This window comes from Manis pentadactyla, chromosome 4 (genome assembly GCF_030020395.1).
Source record: "Manis pentadactyla isolate mManPen7 chromosome 4, mManPen7.hap1, whole genome shotgun sequence".
NCBI classification, from domain to species: domain Eukaryota; kingdom Metazoa; phylum Chordata; class Mammalia; order Pholidota; family Manidae; genus Manis; species Manis pentadactyla.
Genome location: NC_080022.1, coordinates 188983361 through 189010541, shown reverse-complemented (window position 1 = coordinate 189010541; position 27181 = coordinate 188983361). Strand labels below are relative to the sequence as shown.

Genomic DNA, 27181 nt, shown 5'->3' with positions numbered 1-27181 from the left:
GAGAATGGCATGATATATTTAATACAATGAAACAGAAGGGCCTTGAACCAAGGATACTGTATCCAGCACGACTATCATTCAAATATGACGGTGGGATTAAACAATTCCCAGACAAACAAAAGCTGAGGGAATTTGCTTCCCACAAACCACCTCTACAGGACATCTTACAGGGACTGCTCTACATGGGAGCACTCCTAGAAAGAGCACAGCACAAAACACCCAACATATGAAGAATCGAGGAGGAGGAATAAGAAGGGAGAGAAGAAAAGAATCTCCAGACAGTGTATATAACAGCTCAATAAGCGAGCTAAGTTAGGCAGTAAGATACTAAAGAGGCTAACCTTGAACCTTTGGTAACCACGAATTTAAAGCCTGCAATGGCAATAAGTACATATCTTTCAATAGTCACCCTAAATGTAAATGGGCTGAATGCACCAATCAAAAGACACAGAGTAATAGAATGGATAAAAAAGCAAGACCCATCTATATGCTGCTTACAAGAGGCTCACCTCAAACCCAAAGACATGTACAGACTAAAAGTCAAGGGATGGAAAAACATATTTCAAGCAAACAACAGCGAGAAGAAAGCAGGGGTTGCAGTACTAATATCAGACAAAATAGACTTCAAAACAAATAAAGTAACAAGAGATAAAGAAGGACATTACACAATGATGAAGGGCTCAGTCCAACAAGAGGATATAACCATTCTAAATATATATGCACCCAACACAGGAGCACCAGCATATGTGAAACAAATACTAACAGAACTAAAGAGGGATATAGACTGCAATGCATTCATTCTAGGAGACTTCAACACACCACTCACCCCAAAGGATAGATCCACCGGGCAGAGAATAAGTAAGGACACGGAAGCACTGAACAACACAGTAGAGCAGATGGGCCTAATAGACATCTACAGAACTCTACATCCAAAAGCAACAGGATATACATTCTTCTCAAGTGCACATGGAACATTCTCCAGAATAGACCACATACTAGGCCACAAAAAGAGCCTCAGAAAATTCCAAAAGATTGAAATCCTACCAACCAACTTTTCAGACCATAAAGGCATAAAACTAGAAATAAACTGTACAAAGAAAGCGAAGAGGCTCACAAACACATGGAGGCTTAACAACACGCTCCTAAATAATCAATGGATCAATGACCAAATCAAAATGGAGATCCAGCAATATATGGAAACAAATGACAACAACAACACTAAGCTCCAACTTCTGTGGGACACAGCAAAAGCAGTCTTAAGAGGAAAGTATATAGCAATCCAAGCATATTTAAAAAAGGAAGAGCAATCCCAAATGAATGGTCTAATGTCACAATTATCGAAATTGGAAAAAGAAGAACAGATGAGGCCTAAGGTCAGCAGAAGGAGGGACATAATAAAGATCAGAGAAGAAATAAATAAAATTGAGAAGAATAAAACAATAGCAAAAATCAATGAAACCAAGAGCTGGTTCTTCGAGAAAATAAACAAAATAGATAAGCCTCTAGCTAGACTTATTAAGAAGAAAAGAGAGTCAACACAAATCAACAGTATCAGAAACGAGAAAGGAAAAATCACGACGGACCCCACAGAAATACAAAGAATTATTAGAGATTACTATGAAAACCTATATGCTAACAAACTGGGAAACCTAGGAGCAATGGACAACTTCCTAGAAAAATACAACCTTCCAAGACTGACCCAGAAAGAAACAGAAAATCTAAACAGACCAATTACCAGCAACAAAATTGAAGCAGTAATAAAAAAACTACCAAAGAATAAAACCCCCGGGCCAGATGGATTTACCTTGGAATTTTATCAGACATACAGGGAAGACATAATACCCATTCTCCTTAGAGTTTTCCAAAAAATAGAGGAGGAGGGGATACTCCCAAACTCATTCTATGAAGCCAACATCACCCTAATACCAAAACCAGGCAAAGACCCCACCAAAAAAGAAAACTACAGACCAATATCCCTGATGAACATAGATGCAAAAATACTCAACAAATATTAGCAAACCGAATTCAAAAATACATCAAAAGGATCATACACCATGACCAAGTGGGATTCATCCCAGGGATGCAAGGATGGTACAACATTCGAAAGTCCATCAACATCATCCACCACATCAACAAAAAGAAAGACAAAAACCAAATGATCATCTCCATAGATGCTGAAAAAGCATTTGAAAAAGTTCAACATCCATTCATGATAAAAACTCTCAGCAAAATGGGAATAGAGGGCAAGTACCTCAACATAATAAAGGCCATCTATGATAAACCCACAGCCAACATTATATTGAACAGCGAGAAGCTGAAAGCATTTCCTCTGAGATCAGGAACTAGACAGGGATGCCCACTCTCCCCACTGTTATTTAACATAGTACTGGAGGTCCTAGCCACGGCAATCAGACAAAACAAAGAAATACAAGGAATCCAGATTAGTAAAGAAGAAGTTAAACTGTCACTATTTGCAGATGACATGATACTGTACATAAAAAACCCTAAAGACTCCACCCCAAAACTACTAGAACTGATATCGGAATACAGCAAAGTTGCAGGATACAAAATCAACACACAGAAATCTGTGGCTTTCCTATATACTAACAATGAACCAACAGAAAGAGAAATCAGGAAAACAATTCCATTCACAATTGCATCAAAAAAAATAAAATACCTAGGAATAAACCTAACCAAAGAAGTGAAAGACTTATACTCTGAAAACTACAAGTCACTCTTAAGAGAAATTAAAGGGGACACTAACAGATGGAAACTCATCCCATGCTCCTGGCTAGGAAGAATTAATACCGTCAAAATGGCCATCCTGCCCAAAGCAATATACAGATTTGATGCAATCCCTATGAAACTACCAGCAACATTCTTCAATGAACTGGAACAAATAATTCAAAAATTCATATGGAAACACCAAAGACCCCAAACAGCCAAAGCAATCCTGAGAAAGAAGAATAAAGTAGGGGGGATCTCACTCCCCAACTTCAAGCTCTACTATAAAGCCACAGTAATCAAGACAATTTGGTACTGGCACAAGAACAGAGCCACAGACCAATGGAACAGACTAGACAATCCAGACATTAACCCAGACATATATGGTCAATTAATATTTGATAAAGGAGCCATGGACATACAATGGCAAAATGACAGTCTCTTCAACAGACGGTGCTGGCAAAACTGGACAGCTACCTGTAGGAGAATGAAACTGGACCATTGTCTAACCCCATATACAAAAGTAAACTCAAAATGGATCAAAGACCTGAATGTAAGTCATGAAACCATTAAACTCTTGGAAGAAAACATAGGCAAAAACCTCTTAGACATAAACATGAGTGACCTCTTCTTGAACATATCTCCCCGGGCAAGGAAAACAACAGCAAAAATGAACAAGTGGGACTATATTAAGCTGAAAAGCTTCTGTACAGCAAAAGACACCATCAATAGAACAAAAAGGATCCCTACAGTATGGGAGAATATATTTGAAAATGACACATCCGATAAAGGCTTGACGTCCAGAATATATAAGGAGCTCACACGCCTCAACAAACAAAAAACAAATAACCCAATTAAAAAATGGGCAGAGGAACTGAACAGACAGTTCTCCAAAAAAGAAATACAGATGGCCAACAGACACATGAAAAGATGCTCCACATCGCTAATTATCAGAGAAATGCAAATTAAAACTACAATGAGGTATCACCTCACACCAGTAAGGATGGCTGCCATCCAAAAGACAAACAACAATAAATGTTGGCGAGGCTGTGGAGAAAGGGGAACCCTCCTACACTGCTGGTGGGAATGTAAGTTAGTTCAACCTTTGTGGAAAGCAGTATGGAGGTACATCAAAATGCTCAAAACAGACCTACCATTTGACCCAGGAATTGCACTCCTAGGAATTTACCCTAAGAATGCAGCAATCAAGTATGAGAAAGATCAGTGCACCCCTATGTTTATCGCAGCACTATTTACAGTAGCCAAGAATTGGAAGCAACCTAAATGTCCATCGATAGATGAATGGATAAAGAAGATGTGGTACATATACACAATGGAATACTACTCAGCTATAAGAAAAGGGCAAATCCAATCATTTGCAGCAACATGGATGGAGCTGGAGGGTATTATGCTCAGTGAAACAAGCCAAGCGGAGAAAGAGAAATACCAAATGATTTCACTTATCTGTGGAATATAAGAACAAAGGAAAAACTGAAGGAACAAAACAGCAGCAGAATCACAGAACTCAAGAATGGACTAACAGGTACCAAAGGGAAAGGGACTGGGGAGGAGGGGTGGGTAGGGAGGGATGGGGGGGGGAGAAGTAGGGGGGTATTAAGATTAGCATACATGGGGGGGGTAGGAGAAAAGGGAGGGCTGTACAGCACAGAGAAGGCAAGTAGGGATTCTACAACATTTTGCTATGCTGATGGACAGTGACTGTAAAGGGGTTTATAGGGGAGACCTGGTATAGGGGAGAGCCTAGTAAACATAATATTCATCATGTAAGTGTAGATTAGTGATACCAAAAACAAAACAAAACAAAACAAAACAACAACAACAACAATAAAAAAAGGGCAGTTCCTGTGTGGAGACCTCCAATGAGTTCTACACAAGGGTATAAAGGGCATATAAAAGTGTAGGCAAAGGGTCTGTTTGTGTTTATACAGAGGACCAAAGCCTAATTGGGCTACCCCGAAAATGAACTAAGATACGATATGAAAGAGAACTTCCAACATCTGCACTCTCTGGAAGACTCATGCCAAAAGATGATCATCAAAAAACCCCAACAAAGATCCACGCACTGCTACAGCTGTAGATGCACTCATCCCACCAGTTCCTGGACTTGCCATGGGAATGAAGGAGACATCTAAGCTGGCCTGTGCATACAGTAAAACAACAAATTTGACTGGATCTATACTGTTGGAACTCAACCAAGAATTAGGAGAAGTGCAAATTGTAGCTCTCCAAAATCTTACAATACAGACTATTTACTGTTAAAAGAACATAAGGGATGTGAACATTCCCCAGGAATGGGTTGTTTTAATTTGTCTGATTTCTCTCAGACTGTTCAAGTTCAGTTGGACAATATCCACCATATCATAGATAAGTTTTCACAAATGCCTAAGGTGCCTAACTGGTTTTCTTGGTTTCACTGGAGATGGCTGGTAATTACAGGTATGCTTTGGTTATGTAACTATACTCCTATTATGTTAATGTGTGTGCGCAATTTAAGTAGTAGCTTAAAACCTATACATGCTGAAGTTACTCTACAAGAAGATATGTCAAAGAAATCATCAATCTTCCCATGTTTTCTTCCGCCTGCTACTTCTATAGCTTTTCTTCTTCCTTCCTAATTACAACCCTTAAATAGAATTCGTGCCTCATATCAAATTTACCGAGTATCATAATTCTTCCAAGTGGTAAAGATACCTCAAGACAAATGCTGGGCATAGAAGCTACAGGGCACAAATATGCAAAGAAATAAAAAGCTAACCTTTTCAAACAATATTGCTTCTCTCTCACTTACCAACTTTACATTTCCCTGTATGGCCCCGGAAGATGACTGGTTAGCCAGAGACGGGTAAGATTCCTCAAGGGAGGAACAACCTAAGACAGGCACAGTCGCAGGGGGGCCATCAGGTGAGAAATTGGGGATCAACAGAGGTGAGGCTTAGAACCTCACCCCCCCTGTTCTGAGAGAAATCTTCTGCATACGTGGATGTTTTATTGCCCTGGTCTAGCTTGGATTAACACATAGTCTACAGGCACACACCTGATCATCTACATTTGCTCCCTTACAACACTAAACTATGTTTTCTACCTTTATCTTGTATCTACCTACCACTTCAGCATTTTATTAAAAATAATAATAATAAAGAGAGAAATGTGGTATCCACATATAAATCAAGTATAAAAATCAAATGAGTATTCATATTTGAACTGTTTATAGTTCATAATGCATGAGCAAAACCGAATGTTTCTGTGATGACTGCCCTTGTACTGTTCACTATGCAACTTATTCATTATGTAAGAATTTGTTCTCCATGTAAGAACTTGTTTGTTATGCCTCAGAAGATTGGAGACTGACGAAAATTAGGCTTGGGGTGGATTAATGATTGTGCATTGAGCATTGACTCCCCTATACAGAATTTTATTGTTGTTAACAACCATTTGATCAATAAATATGAGAGATGCCCTCACACACACACAAAAAAGTACACACTTCCAATTGTAAAATAAATAAGTAACCGGGAAGTAATGTATAGCATAAGGAATATAGTCAAGATATTGTTAACAGCTTGGTGTGGTGATAGCTGGTACCTAGAATTGTCATGTATATAAATGTTGAATCACTATGTTGTACACCTGAAACTAATGTAATACTGTGTGTCAACTACCCTTCAATAAAAAAGAATTCTCTACAAATAAATAAATAAATAAATAAAGCATTGCCAAAAACTGCCTGGGAGAGCACACTTGAGTCTCCACCAGTGAAAAATGCATGTTCAAATCATGTAAGCCATATTAAATTATTGCCCTTCTGTCCTGATATGCACAAATCCAGCTGCTGATATCCCACCAAGGTGTAAAAAAAAAAAATCATACATACTTTTAAGAAATTTAAAAGGAAATATTATTTATTGACTGGTATATTTACCATGTTGGTTCTTCCTTCATTCCTGAAGATACAAATTTCCATTTGGTATAATTTCCCTGCAGCCTGAATAGTATCTTTTAATATTTTCTTTTACAACAGGTCTACAGAATGAATTCTATTAGTGTTCCTTCATCTGAGAATGTCTATTTTTCTTTCATTCCTGAAGCATTTCTTTGCTAGATATTGAACTCTGGGTTCACAGTTCTTTTCTTCTGCTATGTTAAAGATACTGTTCTGCTCTTTTCTAGCCACTGTGGTTTCTGATTAGAAATCTGTAGTCATACAGATCGTTGTTCTCTGTACATATTTCATTTTAACTGAGCATCTTTCAAGATTTTTTCTTTGCCTTTAGTATTTAGGCGTTTATTTATGATGTCTCTAGGCATGATTTTCTTTGGAGTTCTCTTGGTTAGGGATTGCTGAGCTCCTTGAATCTGTAAACTAATGTCTTTCACCAAATGAGGAAACTTTTAGCCATTATTTCTTCAAAAATTTCTCCTGTGCTCTCTTCTGGGATTTTAATGACACATATATTAGTCACCTGATATGGCGCTACAGGTCCCTGGGGCTCGGGATTGTCCCCCATTGTTTCTCTCGTCTCCAGATGGGATAATTTCTGTCGATCCGTCTTTAGTTAATTTGACGAGAAGCACCGGCCACAGAAGGCAAGGGGAACCTGCCGCCTGAACTAGCCAGGCTGGTCAGGACTAGCTTCAAGTTCACCGCACCTTTCTTCGGTCACCTCTGTTCTGCTATTGGGTTTGTTGAGTGATTTTTTTGAGGTTTCTGGTATTATATTTTTCAGTTCAGAAATTTCCATTTTGTTCTTTTAATAGTTTCTACTCCTCAGCTGACCTCTATCTTCCCATTTGTTTCAGGTGTGTTTGACTTCCCTTATGTGACATGGTCACAATAACTGCCTTTAAGTTTTGTCTGATAATTCCATCCATGTCCTGGGTCATTTCAGAGTTGGCATCTGTTGTCTTTTGCCCTGGAAACTGGTCACAATTTTCACGATTCCTTGTATATTGAGTAATTTGTGATTGTAAATTAGACATTGTTATGTAGACTCTGTTATAATCCTCAGGAGAACGTGGATTTTTCTGTTGTAGCAGCTTATCAACTGGCTAGTTCAGATCACCAGGTCCGCTTGCCTTCTGTGGCCAGTGCTGTCGGTCAAATTCAGTTTCAAAGTCTCTCTGTGCTGCTGTGGACTGAACAGGAAACGAAAAAGAAATGGGTTTCGTTTTGCAGGAAAAACTCTTCATATGGACTTTCTTTTTCCTGTTGGTAAAATTTTTGGGGTGGAAGTGGAGTAGAAACATCTAGACATTTAAGGGGAAGATATCCACTTCTACTCAAAATTGTACTAGACGTTTTAGGGCAATTAGGCAAGGAAATGAATGAAAAGCATCCAGGTTAGGAGGAAGTAAAATCTTCTCTATTGTACACGGTATTGCCTTGTATATAGAAAATCTTAAGGATTCCACTAAAAACCTACGAGAGCCAGGTTGCAGGATACAAGCTCAATATACAAAAAGTAATTGTATTTCTATACACTTGCAATGAATAATCTGAAATTGAAATAAAAAAAACCCTTTCATTTACAAAAGCATCAAAAGAAATATAAAGCTTACGCTCTGAAAGCCACAAAGCTTTGTTGAAAGAAATTAAACACATGAAAACACACCTGTGTTCCTAGGTCTTTAGGCCTAATATTGCTAAGATGGCATTATTCTCTAAATTGACCAACAGATCCAGTATAATCCCTATCAAAATTTCATCTGGTTTCTTTTCAGAAACTAACTAGCTGAACCTAAAATTCCTATAGAAATTCAAGGGACTGAGAATAGCCAAAACAATCTCGAAAAAGATGAACAAAGTTAAAGGATTTAGATTTGCTGAGTTAAAAACTTACTACAAAGCTACTGTGAGAATATAAGGATAGACGTACAGACAAATGGGATAGAACTGAGAGTCCAGAAATAAATTCTCATATTTATGGCTAATTGATTTTTGACAGAGAGGCTAAGGATTCAATGGGGAAATAACTGTCTTTTTAACAAATGATACTGGGACAACTGGATATCCATATGCAAAAGATGAAGTTGGATCACCAATCTAACCATAACACAAAAATTAACTGAAATGGATCAAAGTCCTAAATAAAAGAACTAAAACTATAAAACCCTTAATAGAAAACATAGAAATAAATCTTTATAACCCTGGATTAGGTTCTGGTTTCTCAGACATGACACCAAAAGCCCAAGTAACAGAAGAAAAAAATGGATAAACTGGACCATCATGATTAAAAATGCTTGTGTATCAAAGGATACTATCAAAAAGTGAAAACAAGCCACAGAATGGGGGGAAATTTTTGCAAATTTTATGTCTGATAAGGGTCTAGTATCTAGAATATATAAAGAACTCTTAAAATTCAGTAAGACAAATAACCTAGTTAAAAAATAGGCAAAAGATCAAAATATTTTCTCAAAAGATACATATAAATGGCCAACAGGCACAAGAAAGAATGCTCAACATCATTAGGATAAAGTGCAAACAAAACTACCATGAGATCCCACTTCTCTTCTACCAAGGTGGCTGGAATCAAGCTAGAGAATGGCTAGTATTGACCAGGATGAGGACCTCACACACTGCTGGGGGGAATGTAAATGGTGCAGCTACTGTGGAAAACAGTCTGGCAATTTCTCAAGTGACTAAGCGTGGGGTCACCATGTGACCCGTGCTCCCACTCCTAGGTGTGCACCCAGGAGAAACGATGTGTACGCAAAGCTTGCATAGGCATGTTCGCAGGAGCATTATGTATAATAGCTGAAAAGTGGGCACAACTCAAATGTCCATCAGGTGATAAGACACATAAAATGTGTTATTTTTCTCTACAATGGAATATTACTCAGCCATAAAAAGGTCTGTGTGATGGTTGTACAACTGTGTAAATTGATGAATGTACACTTTATATCAGGGTGAATTGTACTGTACAGGGTTAGGAATTCTACCTCAGTAAAGCTTTTCAAAGCACGAAGGGAAGCCAGCCCTCCTCAGGGGGTGCAGACGCCCCTGCTCAGGGGGTGCAGACACCATTGGGGGCCTGTGCCCACGGCTTCCCGGCTTGCTCTTCCTCTGTGCTCTCTCGCCCTCGAGTTCACTTCAGAGTGTCTGCCTCCTAAGCCAGCCTCATTCACCCAAAGCCAGACCAGAGATCGTGCCCTTTAACTGCCTCCCCAGGGCCGGCCCACTCCTTCAGCTGTAGGTAGAAAAGAACATTCCTTCCAAGTTTCCTGGCTCCTCAGGGGCAAACAAGATCACAGGTAGAGAGAGGTGCCTTGGAGGGCACCACGGTCCCCAGCATCAGATGTGGTCCTCAGTGGGGGCAGGCACCACAGACGAGGTGGGGTCATTGAGGAGAGCTCGTTGGCAGGGAGGGCACCCAGATCACAAGGAAGGAAGGTCTACAGTATTCCCATTTGCTCACTGAGATCCCAAACCCAGGGCTGGAAGGGTGCTGAGGGTCAGTGAAAGGGCGGGAGACATGCCACAGTCGCTGTCCTTGGCCGAGGGTGCAGGTGTCCACCAGGGAGGCCCCAGGCTGCCTGGGCCCACAGCAAGGCTCCCCCAGGCCAGGCCTGGCCCCACCTGCCAGCCAGCTGCCCCCACACCCGTGCAGAGGATGGGTTCCCCCTGCCTCCTTGGGGCACAGCCAGGGACCCGGCCCCTGGCCTCTTTCGGGAAAGGCAGATGGCACAACGGGAAGCTCCGCTGTCGTGGCGATGTCCCCACATTCTCCCTGAGGGTGGGGGGACTCGCCGGAAGCCCCCATGGTGTGGCGGTGGGGGCAGATGCCTTCCCAGGGTGGGCTGGGCTCCAGGACATTGCTCCCCCCCACTACCACCCCAAGGCCTGGCGCAAGGAGCAGGGCAACCCCCCCATCCCAGGTGGTGCTGCACCCCCATTCCCTGAGCCCCGACTCCCCACCTCCCCACTGCCCATGCCCGGGACAAACGTGCCCCCAGCCAGATGAGTCCCGGTGGCTGGTCCTGTCCCCCATGGCCCCCGGCCTGGCCTGTCTAGGCCAGCTTCCCAGGAAGGCCCTCTGGTCAGGCGGCCCCGTGGCTCCCCGTTCACGCCTCCCACGCACCCTGCACGGCTTCTGGCTGCTCCAGCTGCCCCTGCGCTCACCGATCTCGGGCGGGACGCCAGCTCCGCGCCCACCAGTGTTTGCCGTCGGCTCTTCGTGGTGGTGACAAGTCCTCACGGCCCCAGGACTGGAAGGAAGTCGGGTCAGGGTTGGGTGGCTGTTGTAGGACCAGGATTCATCCTGGCGGGAGGGGCTCACCCCCACCCCCGCGCGCGCGCACACACACACACACACACACACCCTCGCTCTCCCCTGGGGCCAGGAGGAGCACACACACACACACTCACACACACACACCCTCGCTCTCCCCTGGGGCCAGGAGGAGCACACACACACACACACTCACACACACACTCACACTCACCCCCACCCCCGCGCGCACACACACACACACACACCCTCGCTCTCCCCTGGGGCCAGGAGGAGCACACACACACTCACACACACACTCACACTCACCCCCACCCCCGCGCGCACACACACACACACACACCCTCGCTCTCCCCTGGGGCCAGGAGGAGCACACACACACTCACACACACACTCACCACCCCCCCCGCGCACACACACACACACACACACCCCCTCGCTCTCCCCTGGGGCCAGGAGGAGCACACACACACTCACACACACACTCACACTCACCCCCACCCCCGCGCGCACACACACACACACACACCCTCGCTCTCCCCTGGGGCCAGGAGGAGCACACACACACTCACACACACACTCACACTCACCCCCCCCCCCCGCGCACACACACACACACACACACACCCTCGCTCTCCCCTGGGGCCAGGAGGAGCACACACACACTCACACACACACTCACCCCCCCCCCCGCGCACACACACACACACACACACACCCTCGCTCTCCCCTGGGGCCAGGAGGAGCACACACACACTCACACACACACTCACACTCACCCCCACCCCCGCGCGCACACACACACACACACACCCTCGCTCTCCCCTGGGGCCAGGAGGAGCACACACACACTCACACACACACTCACACTCACCCCCCCCCCCCCGCACACACACACACACACACACACACCCTCGCTCTCCCCTGGGGCCAGGAGGAGCACACACACACTCACACTCACCCCCACCCCCGCGCACACACACACACACACACACACCCTCGCTCTCCCCTGGGGCCAGGAGCACACACACACTCACACTCACCCCCGCACACACGCGCACACACGCACACACACACACACCCTCGCTCTCCCCTGGGGCCAGGAGGAGCACACACACACTCACACACACACTCACACTCACCCCCACCCCCGCGCGCGCACACACACACACACACACACACCCTCGCTCTCCCCTGGGGCCAGGAGGAGCACACACACACTCACACACACACTCACACTCACCCCCACCCCCGCGCGCACACACACACACACACACACACACCCTCGCTCTCCCCTGGGGCCCGTGAGCCAGGCGACCTCCACTGCGAGAGTCCGGCTGTCAGCTCAAGGTCACGCTGGCTTCCAGGGCAGAGACTCCCCAGGCCCATGGGAGGAACATGCGGACTGGTGTGACCTGACTTCCTGGACAGTGAGGACCAGGGGCCCCAGCCCCGTGCCCCAGTGGAGGGCCAGGAAGCCTGTGCTCCCCACGGATGGTCTCCGTGTCCCCGTTCCAGGGTTCAGGGTCCCCAAGCGCTCACCAGGCTGGGTGGCACCTGCCACGCAGCCCCAGCCATGATACTGTCAGTTGGTGGACCTCCAAGGGCAGGCCGCACAGACGGCTCCCAACTCCCAGTTCTGGAGCGACAGAGAAAGGAGTCCCACGCTGGTGGGGGCTGGAGAGGCTGCGGCCGGGTGTGCACCCCCCAGGGAGGCTGTCGGGGGGGGGGGGGTTGTGGGGGAGGCCCTCCACACCCTTCCCCGGCCAGGGACCCAGGGGCAGAGGGACAGGGTTGACAGGAGAGGCATCCTGTTCCTCCTAGTTGATCAAACTGCCCTTGGGGCCACCTCATGTCCTGGGGACAGATGGCGGCATGTTACCAAAGCAAGTGACACCAGGTGGGCTAGGCCCAGCAGGCTGACTGGCGCTGGCACTGCCAGTTTCCTGCAGAACCCCTGAAATCCTGGCAGAGCACCCCCTCCTGGCTGAGGACTGCACTGCAGCCGGTGAGGGTGCTCACACACAGCATGAGGCCTGCAAGCCCAGCTTGCCCTCAGCCACCCATCCAGCACCTGGGCTGCATCCCACCCCCACCCTCAGCCCACTGCGCCCTCCAGGCAGAGGGTGTGGAGCCCCCCTTAGGTGGGACGCCCCGCCTCTCTTACTCCACCATCTGGCTTCCACCGGGGCACCAGGACTGTAAACCAGCCCCATCCCAGAGACACCAAACTACACACCTCCCTCTCCATGAGGGGTCTGAGGCCAGCCACCAGCCACAGGAGTCACACAAAGCCAGGTGAACAGGGACGGCTGCTGGCATCCCCTCTAAGGGGCTGGGGCCGTGTGCCACCATGTCCTGTTGGAGGCTGATGCTTGGAGGTGGCCGCCAGGGCCCAGGGCCCACTCAGTGCTGGAGCCCCAGCCCGACTGCCCACCCAGGCAGGGTGAGGCCTCCAGTGCTCCTGTGTCCCCAGCCCAGGGTCTGCCCGCGCAGGCGCCCTTGAGTGGGTGCCCATGAGGGCTAAGGGGCGTGTCCCAGGGATGCCAGAGGGGAGCAGCCACAGCAGACCTGCCCTGGCGCCCCCACAGACCCATGAGGCAGAGGAGTGGCGTCGACTTTAATATATAGCTGACAGCCTGGAGGCCAGGAGGGCCCCCTGTCCTCCTGCTGGGAGTAAGGTCCCAGCGAGACTGTCTCAGACCAGAAGGAACCGTGCACCACGGAAATCATGCCCATCCTCTGCAGCCTCTGCCTGGCACTGGCAGCTCAGAGCTGGCAGGTCAGGGGGGTCCTGGGGCTCTGGCAGCTCAAGCCCAGCTGGAGAGCGTCCCACGGCCGAACGGGGCCTGCTGGCTGTCCCGGAAGCCCCTCGGCAGGGCCGAGCCTCTCTGTACAGGACCCACAAGTGACGAGGGGTGGTCAGGGTTCCTGTAGTCGTCAACCCAGGAGGATGCGCCCCTCCTGGCCTGCCACTCCCAGAAGCCAACACAGCAGCAGAGGTTGCCACCCCTGAACATACGTGGAAACTGGGCACGTCAGGAAGCCAGGCCAAGCCGGGCCCTTTAACTGAAGCCCCTGCCAGCTGATGGGAGCAGAGTGTACGAGGGAAGCGAGGGGACCCTGGGCCTGACGGGCCACAGAAGAGAGGAAGCTGCACTGAAGGTGGCCCGCGCAGTCCTGCTGGCCTGGGCTGGGAGTGTGGCTGGCACCAGGCCCACAGGGCTGCAGCCAGGCCCTGTGGGAACACAGCTTCAGAAGCTGTTTGGCTCAAGGGTCTGAATGCTGCCTTCTGGTCCAGAAATGAGAGCATGGCAGTGCCCGGGAAAAGCTCTGAGTTGTCCGGACAGCAGACCCCACGCGCAGTGCTGTTCCACAGGCACCAGGGCTGGCACAGGCCACCTGGGAGCCTGGGCAGGGCTGGCCACACCAACGCTCTCTGTGGCTGGTCCTTGGGGAGCCCTGGCCTGTCCCATGCGAGGGGGTCGGGTTACGAGGCTGCTACTGGGTCCACCTGTCTGGGCCTGGCCTTGACGGGGACTTTGTCTGCGGAAGAAACAAAGACAGGTTTGCTGAGAGCAGAAGAGCCACCAGAGGACGGCAGGGGCGGCGAGGAGCTGGTCCCAGGCTCTGCGTGCGGGGAGGGGCCCGCGCAGTGCCGGGCCGAGGCCAGTCACACCCGAAAGCCAGGTGGGGCCGCCAAATGGGGCGCACCTGGGCCCCACACTCAGGCGGGACAGAGGCCTCAGGAGGGAGGTGGACGTGGGGATGGAGCAGAAGGAACAGGAGGGGATCACAGGGGACGGGTCCGGGCGGCGGTGGGGCACCTCTGAGGGCAGGTGTCAGGGGATGCCAGGGGGCAGCCGTCCCAGGGCCAGGATGCTTATAGGACAGCGGGTCCTGGGTGGGAGCTGGCTGGCCTTTCCCCAGCTCTGACTGTGGGCACGCCTCTCACGAGGTTACTCACCCCTCCCACTTACCCCCCCAAAAGCCAGGCCCACCCCCAGGGCAAGGCCCCGCGCTCTGCCCGAGCTGGTGCCCGGAAGCTCGCCCACTGCCTGGGGGAGGTGGGAGCCAGCCTCTGCCGAGCAGGGAGCGCAGGACCCCACGGCCGCGGCGCCTGCTCTGTGCTAGGACCCGCTGCTTCCCAAGGACACAACGCGGGGGTACCTGGCTTCTTTTCCGGAAGGGGCTCTGAAGGGACCTCCGGCAGCTGTACTTGCTCCTGTAAAAATGGAGGGTGGGGGCAGTGAGGCGCAGCCCCGAGGCCCTCTCGGCCTCCCCAGAGGAGGGGGGACGCTCAGCAGGATTTTAAACGAACAAGAGCCTTCCTGTGCAAGGCCCCGAGGGCATCCTCCTGCTGCCAGTGTCTCTGAGACTCGAGCCACCTAGGGGGCCCAGTGGCCACTATACGTGGTTTCCCTGGAGGTCCCGGCTCAGAGTCTGGGCCACGCGAGGGCAGCACCCAGGTCCTTCTGGCATTCAGGTCTGGGAGCCCCTGGGGCGCCTCTGCCATGGCCTCCTGCAGCGGCCCCTCGGGAGGGCCGAGGCGGGTCTGGCCGTCCCAGCGAGTGCAGCCGCCTCCTGGACTACGCATGGTGCCTTAGCTCCCCGCTGCCCTTCCCTGACCGCACACAGGCGCTCGGCCCTCGGGAGGAAGCGGGTCAGCAGACAGCTGCGTGGGGGCTGCCGAAGGGTGGTGGGCAGCAGCGCTCGGTGCCCGCTCCTCCTGGCCCAGCCTGCAGCCGGGGGGCCCAGCAGGAATGTGGCAGTGGCCCAGAGATGGACAGCCTCGGCCAGGGAGCAGACACAGGACTGGACGTGACAGCCCAGCAGGACCACGTGTGCAGGCCTGTGCACCACGGAGGGTGGCGGCCACGACGGGGAAGGAGCACCTGTCTGATCTAAAAACCGCACGCTGTGCTCGGGGAGGCTGGAGCCGAGGGGCTGGGAGGGCCGGCATTCCACAGGCGCAGGCCGCCCGCCTGCCTGCAGTGCTCCTGGGTGGGCTGCACGCTCGCAGCCCTTTCCAGGCCATGTCAGCCCAGTGGGCATGGAAAACAGTCAGTTTAGCAGAAACGACCATCGCTTCAGGGAGACCTGCAGCAAACCAGGCCTGTGCCCAGGTGAGACCCCGGCCATGCCCTCGCCGCAGCCTGGGAGCTCAACGGTGGGCCTCGGGGTCCGGCTGAGCGACTGCTCGGTCTTGGAGGTCCCGCTGCCGCCTGTGTGGCTGGGCTCAGCGCCGGGGGGCCCGTTACCTGGGCGATTGTGTTCAGCTCCTGCAGGATGGCGTCCTCATCCTCCTGGGTGAGGCTTCCTGCCAACAGCTCGTCTATTTGCTGCAGAAGGAAGAGCTGAGGTGGAGAGCGCGGCTGGGCTGGGCAGGGAGAGGCGGCCCCGAGGGGGAGGGGGACACAGTGCCATGGACCCTCGAGGGCGGCTGGCGGCCACCCGCTGGCTGGGGGACGGCACGGGCACCTACCCGCTGGTACTCCACGGCCTCCTGGGTCTCGTCCAGTATCCGCTCCACTTCCTCCAGGGACATCACCTGACCAGGTAAAAGCATTTGGGCCTCGTCAGGGAGGCAGATTAAATAGAGGCACCCGGGCAGGCCTCGCCCCCGTTCCTGCTGAGGCGAAGCCGGGCCAAGCGGGAATGACACCTCTCTGATGGCTGTGCCCCAGGCAGGGCCCGTCCCCTGCACTCCTCAGCTCCTGCCGGCCCTTGTCACCACACTGCCTGGCACCCAAAACAACCTGAGCAGCTTCAGGTAAAAATAAATAAAAAGTATAAAACTTCCTCTGGACAGGCAACTTGATCTTTAGGGGTTTTCTTGACTGGCAGATATACTGCCACATGGACACTCAGGGATGCAGCGTGGGCCACTCACTGGGAGTGACAAAGTGGGGCCTGTGCTTGGCTCACCTTCCCTTTCACCCTCCACCTCTGTGCTCCTGTGATCGTTGCATCCTGAGATAGGCTGTGTTCGCTTCCACCAGGAAGCCCTCCCAACCAGTTCACCACATCTTCCCCCACCCTAACCAGACTCCATCATCACGTTAGCACCCGTGGACCCAACTTATAGTGTGTTTCCATCACCCCACTTTCAGGTCAACGTCCCTGTGTCTGTCCTGCTAGACTGTCACCCTCCCACAGAAGTGACCAGCTTCCCATGCTCCTGTCTAGCACAAACACCTGCTGGGCGACAGGCTGGACGCAGGCATGGCCTCAGGAACAAGCCTTCCTGCCCCACTGGCCTCGCGGCCCCAGGCCCATGAGCACCTACCTGGTGCATCTTATTCAGACACTCGTTTCCCAGCTGCAGTCCCTCCATCACCTTCATTTCAATCTGGGTGAACTCGATACTCTGGACCTGGGGTGGACCGAGACTGCACGGTCAGGGCCCACCGCACCCACCGCCAGGATCCTGGGCCGGCACTCTGGGCCCCGGGCTGTCCTGTGCCCTCCCTCCTTCCACCCTGCCCCCTTGCCCTCACCACTACTGGGACCTGACAAGCGGCCGGGAGGGAATTCGGCACGGCCGACCGCTCAGGAGCGGCTCTGGTCAGCAAGATGGCAGGAGCAGATGCGGGCCCGGACGCCAGGCACGCTCTGGGAGCCTGCCACGACTGCTGGCACCCCTCAGGCACCGAGCAGACCCTGCCTGCCCTCACCCCCCAGCAGCCCCGCTCCCCGGCCACGATCCTGCAAGAGCCGAGGGCTGGCAGCCCCTAAGGCTGGCAGGTTCTCGTCAGATTCTCCTGTACCGTCAGGCGTGGCCCACTCCTCAGCCCGCAGCTGAGGGTCAAGGAAGGAAGCCGATTCCTCTCAGCCCTCTGGGGGGCTTCTACGCTGCTAAGCGGCCCGGCCTCCCCCCACACTGCCCACCATGGCCTCCAGGCTGGTGATCTGGTTTTCTGTCTTGTCCAGAAGCTGCTCCCGGTACCGCTTTTTCTTGAGCAGCAGCTTGGCCCGTCTGCAGAGGGAACCCGAGTGGTGACGCAGCAGCACGCCCGCTGGCTGGCCCGGCCCACCCCGGCCCCCGCCTGGCCTGCCTGGGCCACTCACTCCTTCCTGCCCTCCCGCAGGAGCTGCCGGGCGATCTCCCGCTCCCGCTCCAGCTGCTGGGAGACCCTCCTCTGGTACTGCTTCAGCTTGTCCCGCTGCTGCTTCAGGTGCTGCGAGAGAGGCGGCTGCGGGTCAGCAGCGAGCCAACGCGGTGCGGGCCCCTCGCCAGCCTGGCCGGCACCAGCCCAGCCCGTCTGGAGGCAACAGGCTCATCAGAGGCCCCCTCGCCAGCCAGGCTGCCGACTGCTGCCCGTGGACGCACACCCTTGAAACTGAGTTCTCAGTGCGAACGAGACTGACCCCAGGGCACGTGGAGCAATGTGGGGAGGCGTAACTGGCTGTCACAACTGGGGGTGCCATGGCATCCGGTGGGCCCAGGGATGCTGCGCATTCCCTGCAATGCCAACGACACCCACCAGAGCGGGCCTGCCCATGTCTGTGAGGAGTGGGTGCCTTGGGGGAGGGTCAGGGGTTGAAGCCCCTGCCTCCGAGGTTCAGGGACAACAGGCTGCTGGTGACAGTCACCCCAGAGTGGCTCGGGTCTGGGGCCTTCCCTCCCAGCCATGGCCTCTATGGGCTTCAGCCCTGTTCTTCATGTGTTTAGGTCCCTTGCTCCGGTCGTTACTGTGGTGTCCGAGCGGGCACCAGGTGCACATGTAAGTGGTGCAGCTGCACGTGGCGAGAGCCCCGGGCCTTGTGTGCTGCCCCAGGAAGTGTGCAGGCCATTCACACGCCTCAGCCTACCCTTGCTTAAGCCATTCATGTTTCTTCCCAATTTCACAATTTCAGATGATGCAGTGGGACTGGGGCAGGCACAGGGCCCTCCTCACCTGTAGGATCCTGTCTTTAGGGCCAATTACTGTGCGAGCTGAGTCAAGGGGTGCACATACGAAAGACCCAGCACAGCACGGCACCACCCCCTGGTGCAGCTGTGGTCGGCGCTGTCTGAGGGGCCTGTTCCACGGCTCCCCAACAGCACGCTGGGCGGGGTCTGCCCCAGCGCAGCAAATGGCCTGTGAGTTAGCCTTGGTGACAGCTGTGTGTCCTCTCCTTGGGACAATGGGTGGCACCCACTCTCCCAGCTCCATGGCCCGGGGACCCTGGGGCTGGCCCATGTGCTGGGTCTTCCCAGCTCTGGCTGCCACCGGGCCGCGGCCCCCTCCCTGGCAATGATCCCGGCCGGCTGGGTACAGAGCATAGAGAGGGGCCAGCAGGAGGCAGGTCGGGCTGGGCTGCCCTCTGCGGGGGCGGAGGTGACAGGACCGCACACTGGGGCTTAGGGGTTCTTGGCTCAGCTTTTCATCCTAGCAAAACACCAGCAAGGATTTGTTCTAAACCATGTTATTCCTGTTCTGACCCCACCAAAGTGAATCCTCTGCAGGGAGAAAGACCTAACCGAAGAGAACCCCAAAGCCGAGTTCTTAGAGAGAGGAGAGAATCACCCTGGGGCCTCCCGCGGGGCCAGAGACGCTGTCAGCCCCGGGCTGAGGGCGGGTAGGGCCCTGCCGGCCTCCCTCCCGAGAGCTAAGCCCCGTCTTCCCGCGGGTCCGCAACCAGGGCCGGGCTCCCTAGCGACGGGCGTGCCTGGTGTTCCTCATCCGGGGACCTTCAGGTAGGAGCCTTTCATAACCTGTGGTCTCAGGAGCCAAAGTGAAAAACCGCAGAACCACCTGCCATTTGAATTCGTTTCTCAGGACAGAACCAACATGTTCTTGTTGCAGAAAAGCAGGAAGGAAAGCTTTAGCGGGCGTAAACCCTGCTCTCGTTTTGGGCTCCCTCCTCCCAGACACCTTTTCCTCCCTACACGCACGGAATACTCTCACATGCCATCTCTCAGGGTGCCACAGGGCACTTCCACCGAAGCTAACGTTCCTGCCAGGGTCCCCCGGAAAAGACACTCGAATGTACAGGTAGGAACATCATCAAAAACTCGCCCCAGCAACGGCGGGCCCGGGGGGCCGGTCCGGGCCTGCGGAGGGCAGCCGGGGCCCGGGCAGGCGTGGAGCCCGTCCCGGGCCCCGCCCGCTCACAGGCCACGGGGTTCCGGGGATCAGGGCCTCGACTACTCCGAGCCCCCGGCTCTGGGGGTTGGGAACGGCCTCGTCGCACGGCCGTCCCGTCCCCGGGCCTCCGGCCGGAGGCAGCCGTACAGACGGGCCGCCTCGCGGGCGGCGCGTGGCTGGGGCGGCGAGGCCGGGGCTCGCCGCCGGGCCAGGAGGGGCCGCGCACCGTCGGGTACGGGCCGCCTCCGAGGCCGGAGTCCCGGAGTCACCTCCGCGCCGGGAGCCCGCGGCCCGCAGGGGCCGAACGAGCCGGATTCGCGGAGCGCCGCCGGCCCGCCCGTGGCCGGGCTCCGGCCGGCTGTGCCCGCGTCCCGCCGCTGCTCACCAGGATGGCCTTGTCCTGCTCCGTGACCCGGCTCTGCTTCTTGCGGCCGAACAAGTTGCCCATGGCGCCCGGCCCACCGCCGCCCCGGCAGCGGCCCCAGCCTCACGCCCTCGCGGCCGCCATAGTTCGGACCCGCCCCGCTACGGCGGCCGCACGGAGCCAGGCGCCGCAGAACGCGATCCGCGCGGCGAGGGCAGGTTCGAATCCACTGCCCCCAAGGCCTATGCGACGGTGGCACGAATACACTGACGGTGGAGCCTGCTATGTTCTCAACGACATATTTCACGTGCATTCCCAGAATGTCCCCACATGTGCAGATGAAGACTAAAATTCCAATCTCCTATTTAGGAGGGATCCTTGCAAGTTAGCTGGGTGGACAGCCTCCCCAGGTCAGAGATCTTGGTCCGGTCAGCCCTCTGCTCCCTCCAGTGCTGACCGCAAAATACTGCATTTAGTGATGTTATGCACGACCTTTTGCGCTTAAAAGTGTCTGCTGAAATGCTACCATGACGTCTTCTTCCCACTGCCTTCCTGGGCTCCCCTGGCCTGCCAGTCAGTGCCCGGATTTGCCCAGCGTGGCCCCTGCAGAAGCACGAGGCTCCTGTGGGGTAAGAAACATTCCCGGGGCACTGGGGTTACAGGATAGCCCCGGCTCCCACCTGCACGTCCTGGTGGGGGGGTCTCTGGTGGTGGTGTCCGCCGCATCTCACAGGATAGCTCCCGGCCTGCCGGCCACCCCAGCTGACCCCGAGTCTGCAGTGGTTCCCAGGCTGTGGGTATGTGGTGAATACCACCCTGTGGGCTGCCCCTTCCTTGGTCAGAAGCAGTGTTGTGGGGACACCAGCCTGTAGATGTGCTGTGGGCAGGAAGGCAGACCCATGTCCAGAGCAAGTGTCTATTCCCCTGGGGACATGTCACTGCCCTATGATGGGGGTCCCGATTCACCAGGCTGCTGTCAGGGGGCTGGCTCATCCCCCAGGGAATGGTGCCGTTTGGGGGGTTCAGTGCTGTTGACCAGAAGTCACAGTGGCCGGGTAGCCTTGGTGAAAGGAAGCCCATGTGTGGTTTCCATCCCTGCGGCCACAGACACCACATGTGGGCCCTCTGAGCAGGCAGTAGGGGCCGGGCAGGCCGTCACCTCCACTGTGCCGGCTCACTTGGCTCTGGGCCACCAGCCCTCCTGCTGTTGTTCAGGGCAGGCACTATTCTGGGGCGGCTGACTGTGTATTTCATTCTGGACATGTTGATTAGCCAGAGACCCCTGCGGGTGTCCTCTGTGCACCAGGGTAACCTAGCTGCCTGCCCGTTAGGTCCACACTTGGCTGAAGAGGGTGTGGCTGCCCTCGGACTTTGCGCCTGGGTTGAAGGTGGGTTCCAGAAGTGTGATGAGAATTGGCCTGCAGGAGAGCCCACCAGTTGGCCAGGAAACCCACGACAGGATCCACGGAGGCCACAGGAACTGCCCCCAGGGCCTGGGAAGCTTGCTGGGGCGTGGGACAGACAGGAGGTCTGCAGGAAGCAGCCTGCAGTGGCAGCGATGCCACTGAAACATCTCCTGCATGCTGGTGGGCCGGCGGCTGCGCTGAAGACGACAAAAGCAAGCTGGAGCCAGAAAGGGAAGCCCCTTCCTCTGCTGGGCTTTGCCTGCGGTGCCCACATTGCCCTGATGAAACCACCACTGAGCGAGCTGGCAGCTGGGAAACGCCTGCAGGGTCTGGCTCGCCACCAGCAGCTGGCCAGAGGCGAGGCTCCCTCAGGCAGCAGCAGTGCTCTGGGACTTCCCAGCCCCCATCAGAAGAGGTGAGAGGCTCCCTTTTGGAACTCAGCTGCCAAGTCAGAGGCACCCTGGACAGGCCTGTGTGCAGGGGAATTGCCAGTCAGCACCACTTGCCAGCCATGTGAGCACATGGTCCTGGAAGGCGAGGTCTGGTCCCCACCAGTGGGCCCCCCCGCTGCTGTCACTCTGCTGCTGTCACTCGGCAGCAAAGCCTTCCCGCCGGCTCAGCTGTGGATCTGTAAGCTGGGTGAAGGGTGGCTCTCATGCCTGGAGGCTTGAGGGTGTTTGCTCGGTGACCGGAACACATGCAGTGGTTGGGCACTGAAGGAGGGTGGCTCAGCCTCGGGTGGAGGGCGGGCATGCCTCTGTCAGGTGCCTCACGTCAGACCTCTGCTGCCAGATCTGGGGCTTTTCTTAAGGGCCAACCCAAGCTTTCCGAGACCATCACTTCCACTCCTGGGGCACGCGACCCACTGGCTGATGCCTGAGGCTCTCCAGCTCTGCCCATTGGGGTTCTGCTCATGTGTGCTGCCCTTTTCACAATCCTGGCCCCCATCTCTGGGCTTTGCCCTCTGGGACTTGCAGGAGAAATCGGGGGATCCAGCTTTGACTGCACTTTTGATACCATTGCTCCGGGCCTGCAGACCTCAGAGAGCTTCTCAAGGACCCGGGGTCCTCACCCAGGGGCCCTTAGACTCTGCCAAGGGACTGCTTCAGGGCGCAAGAGCCTCAGGGAGCAGACTGTGCCTGGATTCCCGTTGTGTGCTTAGCTCCCTAAGCCCTTGGGAGCTTCCCTCTGTATTAGGCCAAGGAAATTCCTGGCAGCTCAGGGGGGCTGCACCTCGCCCATCTCCAGCACTAAGGAGCAAACTGCTAAGGCGATTGTCAGATGAAACCGAACAGCGGGGCCCAGAGCGCCGGGTCCAGCCACCCAGAGCGGCCGCCTCGCTCGGCTTCCACTCTGAGTCGGCCACAGGGTGTGGCAGAGCTCCGCTCACCCAGAGTCAGCTGGGCTCTCGCTGTTTATGGGCCTGGGGCAGGGATGGGTCACGGGTGGCGTCATGGGGAGATGGGGCTCCCTTTAGCAGGTCCCTGCTGCGGATGTGGGCTCCATGGGAGGTGAGTCGCCTCTGTTGGCAGGCAAGGCTGAGTGGGATTACCGAGGGGGCCAAGGGCAGTCCTGCCAACCCCCCCACAGATGGATGCCCTGACCTGGTGGGGCTGAGAAGTCAATTTACGTTGTAACCCTACAACCGCATGATAAAACTTGGGGTATGATTTGCAGATACAACAGTCCTGCTGCAGGAAATAAGATTTTCCTTTATCGGCATCCTGTGTGTTTTCTGACTCTACCCTGCACTGCGAATCCCAAGCCCCTGGCTTGTCATTTTATTTATTTATTTATTTATATTTCAGTATCATTAATATACAATCACACGAGGAACACTGTGGTTACTGGATTCCCCCCATTATCAAGTCCCCCCCACATACCCCATTACAGTCACTGTCCATCAGTGTAGTAAGATGTATAGAATCACTACTTGTCCTCTCTGTGCTACACTGCCTTCCCCATGCCCCCCTTCCCCACATTATGTCTGCTAATCATAATGTCCCTTTCCCCCCCTTATCCCTCCCTTCCCACCCATCCTCCCCAGTCCCTTTCCCTTTGGTAACTGTTAGTCCATTCTTGGGTTCTGTGATTCTGCTGCTGTTTTGTTCCTTCAGTTTTTGCTTTGTTCTTATATTCCACAGATGAGTGAAATCATTTGGTACTTGTCTTTCTCCACCTGGCTTATTTCACTGAGCATAACACCCTCTAGCTCCATCCATGTTGTTGCAAATGGTAGGATCTGTTTTCTTCTTACGGCTGAATATGTACCACATCTTCTTTATCCATTCATCTACGATGGACACTCAGGTTGCTTCCATATCTTGGCTATTGTAAACAGTGCTGCGATAAACACAGGGGTGCATGTGTCTTTTTCAAACTGGGCTGCTGCATTCTTAGGGTAAATTCCTAGGAGAGGAATTCCTGGGTCAAATGGTATTTCTACTCTTACTTTTTGAGTAACCTCCATACTGCTTTCCACAGTGGCAGCACCAGTTCACAGTCCCACCAGCAGTGTGGGAAGGCTCCCCCTTGCTCATCATTTTAGCAGGTCACCTCCTCCGTGTGGACATGGCCAGCCGCCCCGCCGTTCCCCGGAGCCCTGCTGGCAGCCGCTCTCGGGCTCCCAGAGCCTGGCGTTCGGGAAGCAGCCTCCCCGACCCGCCCGTTCTCGCTGACTGCGCCCGGCTGCTGGGCTGTGCGGCTCACATGTTGGCAAACCACTACCTCACAGGCTAGGCTGGAGCTTCTAGGCTGGCTGCCCTCCAGCCTCGCGTGGCCTCTGTGCGCGCACGTCCCCATCACACTTCCCCTTTTCCTAACACTGGACATACTGGATCAGGGCCCTAATGACCCCCTTTACCCCGACGGCCTCTGTAAAGACCCTGTGTCCAGACAATCTGTGCAGAGGTCCGGGAGCTGGGGAAGCAGCCGACGGACGGGCTCCCAGTGCAGCCCACACGCCACCAGGAGCGCCGCACTGCTGGTACCCGACCCGGCTTTCCCTCTCCCATCTGTCACCTGGAATGACTTCTGGAACTGCCTCAAGGTTCACCCCAGAAGCAGGCAGCCCAGCTGGGGAGGGCGCGCTGGGGGCTGGCCTGGGGGCATGTGCAGCTTTCACACACGGGCAGGGGGTGCCACGTCAGTGTTCTGGTCAGGTCCTGAGGGTCGGACTAAGGAGGCAGTGACGGAAACGGCAGAGAATGCTGGATGAGTCAAGGAACATCTGGAAGACTGAAAGAACGCAGGCACATTCCCAGGGCTCTTACGAGCCCAGGAAACGCTGGTGCTGAAGACACAGAAGGGATGTTGGTGGCGCCCACTGTGGGGACATGCCAGGGGCACGGCGGATGGGCACCCTGGGGCATGGGCTGGTAGGAGCCCCCAGAGCAGGCATTCTGGGAGAGCTGCGGGTGCAGGGGGCCAGGAGGGACCGCGAGCCGGGGGCCCAGGACCAGCTGGGGAAGGCGGGGCCGGCTGGTGACCCTCTAGGGACCCAGGTCAGTCGGGGCGCTGGGCCACACGGGTCCAAGGTTGAGACACATCTGGGGCCCGGGGAGCAGAACAGACGCGGGCCGCAGGGACGCCCACCCTCCGGTAGGCTCGCGTAGCGCGCTCGGCGGCCTCCGTCGCGCAGGGCAAGCCCCGTGGTGGCCACGCGGTGGCGCTGCAGGACAGTCTGGGGCCAGGGCAGCCCTGGGCCCACGTGGGCGGCTCCGCCAGCGCAGCGTGCAGAACACCCGGCTTGGGTGCACCGTACCCTCCGAGCACCCCGCGTCCTCAGACGCTCCGCGTCCCCAGGCACCAAGCACGTCTTTCGTACCTACCAGGCATCCCGTCAAGCGGTACCAGCACGCCGGGCCACCCTCACCTGGAAGGTGGGAGGGTAGAGCTTTCCTCCGGGGCAGGTGGGTGACCGCGGAGGGTGCTGCTCCCCACAGAGAGGCCTGCGGGCTGTGCAGCGGCCTCAGGCCGGGAAGGGAGGGGGCCTGCGGTGGGGGAGCCACGGGTGTGTGGGCGCAGAAGCTGGGCGGAGTGCAGCCGGGCTGCCAGAAGGCCCTCGGGCAATCCCATGTCCCCCTGGGCCAGCGCTGGTCAGAGTGGGCAGGAAGAGAGCAGATATGGTGCCGGGCACTCCTGACACTGGGTCACATGGGCACAGGGGCCTTCATCCTGGCCAAGCGTTTGACAGCAACCCCATAGCAGAAACCAGAACCAACCCACCTGGTCTCTCTGGATTCCTGATCCCCAGCCGCTGTATGTCTGTCCATCGCTGTCCCCGCAGAGTTTAGCGGCACTGTCATGCAGCAGGGGATGGGGACAAATACGTTGTGACAGTCTTCCCCCAAACTCCACGCTCTATGCTTACCTGTGGGCCAGGACCCTTGCCCAGGCTGGCTGGTGGTGGGAGGGCTCCCATCCCGATCGCCAGGCGACTTCCTCCAGAGCTGGTGATGGGGTGCCTGGCGGCAGGGGCTGCCCGGTGTGGGCTGTCCCCTCTGAATTTCTGGGCCCTTCGCGTCCTCTGAGTGCTGGCCTTATTGTCCCTGTGGAGTTCTGCATCCCCACGGACTCAGAGACGCTGTTTCCCATAAGCTGAGCCCCAGTTTAAGCCTGGGCCATGGTCCTCAGGGTCACTTTGTCTTTCTGCCATTTTTTAATTGAGGGAAGTTCACAAACAACTGGCGATCCCAACGTGAACAGCCCTGAGGCATCAGTGCATTCACTGTGCTGTGCAGCCCCTGCCCCCATCCAGTTCCAGAACAGCCTCAGCACTGCAGAAAGCAGCCCTTCACCATTAGGTGACTGCTCCCCTCCTCCTCCGGCCCTGGTCTCCTGCCTGTTTCTTGGAGTTACCAGCGCAGGACACGCAGTAAAGAGGCAGTGGGGTGCCCTGCGGCCTCTGTCTGGCCTCTTTGACTCAGACTGCTTCCACGTCCATCCGCTAGGAGCCTCTGAGCCTCCTCCTTGAGGTGGATCCCCTCTGCTGTGTGGACAGGCCACACTGCTCGCCCACCGCCCGCTGACGGGCATTGGGGCTGTTTCCACCTCTGGGTTGTGTGAGCGGTGCTGCTGGGAAAGCTCACGTGTGATTTCTGGTGGACGCAGCTTCTCGGGTGTACCTCAGGAGCGGAATCGTGGGTCACTCCGCGCTCGGCCGTTGGCGGGGCGGCTGCGCTGCTCTCCACGCCCCTGGGGCAGGCGAGGACCGCGTCCTGGCTGGCACGCTCTTCGTCTTGGCTCCAGCCACCCCAGGCGGCGTGAAGGGGCCTCGCATTGTGTTGTGGTCTGCGCCTCCCTGGTGACGACTGACGCCAAGCATCTTTTCATGGGCTTGCTGGCCATTTGAACATCTTTGAAGAA

General features: G+C 54.7%; 1 protein-coding gene across 2 annotated transcripts; it reads right to left on the bottom strand.

The window, feature by feature from the left end:
- Positions 1–13571: 13571 nt before the first annotated feature.
- CHMP6 (charged multivesicular body protein 6) lies at positions 13572–20585 on the bottom strand. 2 transcript variants are annotated; one of them, XM_036910529.2, is made up of 8 exons: positions 20430–20585; positions 18042–18151; positions 17862–17949; positions 17260–17346; positions 16456–16521; positions 16232–16312; positions 15141–15195; positions 13572–14516 (listed from the first exon to the last, which is right to left on the bottom strand). In XM_036910529.2, the coding sequence occupies exons 1-8, from the start codon at positions 20490–20492 to the stop codon at positions 14461–14463; spliced, it is 606 nt and encodes a 201-aa protein (XP_036766424.1). In that variant the 5' UTR covers positions 20493–20585; the 3' UTR covers positions 13572–14460. The 2 variants fall into 2 exon arrangements, with proteins under 2 accessions (XP_036766424.1, XP_036766423.2); XM_036910528.2 differs by lacking the exon at positions 20430–20585 and adding an exon at positions 18872–19518.
- Between the last annotated feature and the right edge of the window lie 6596 nt (positions 20586–27181).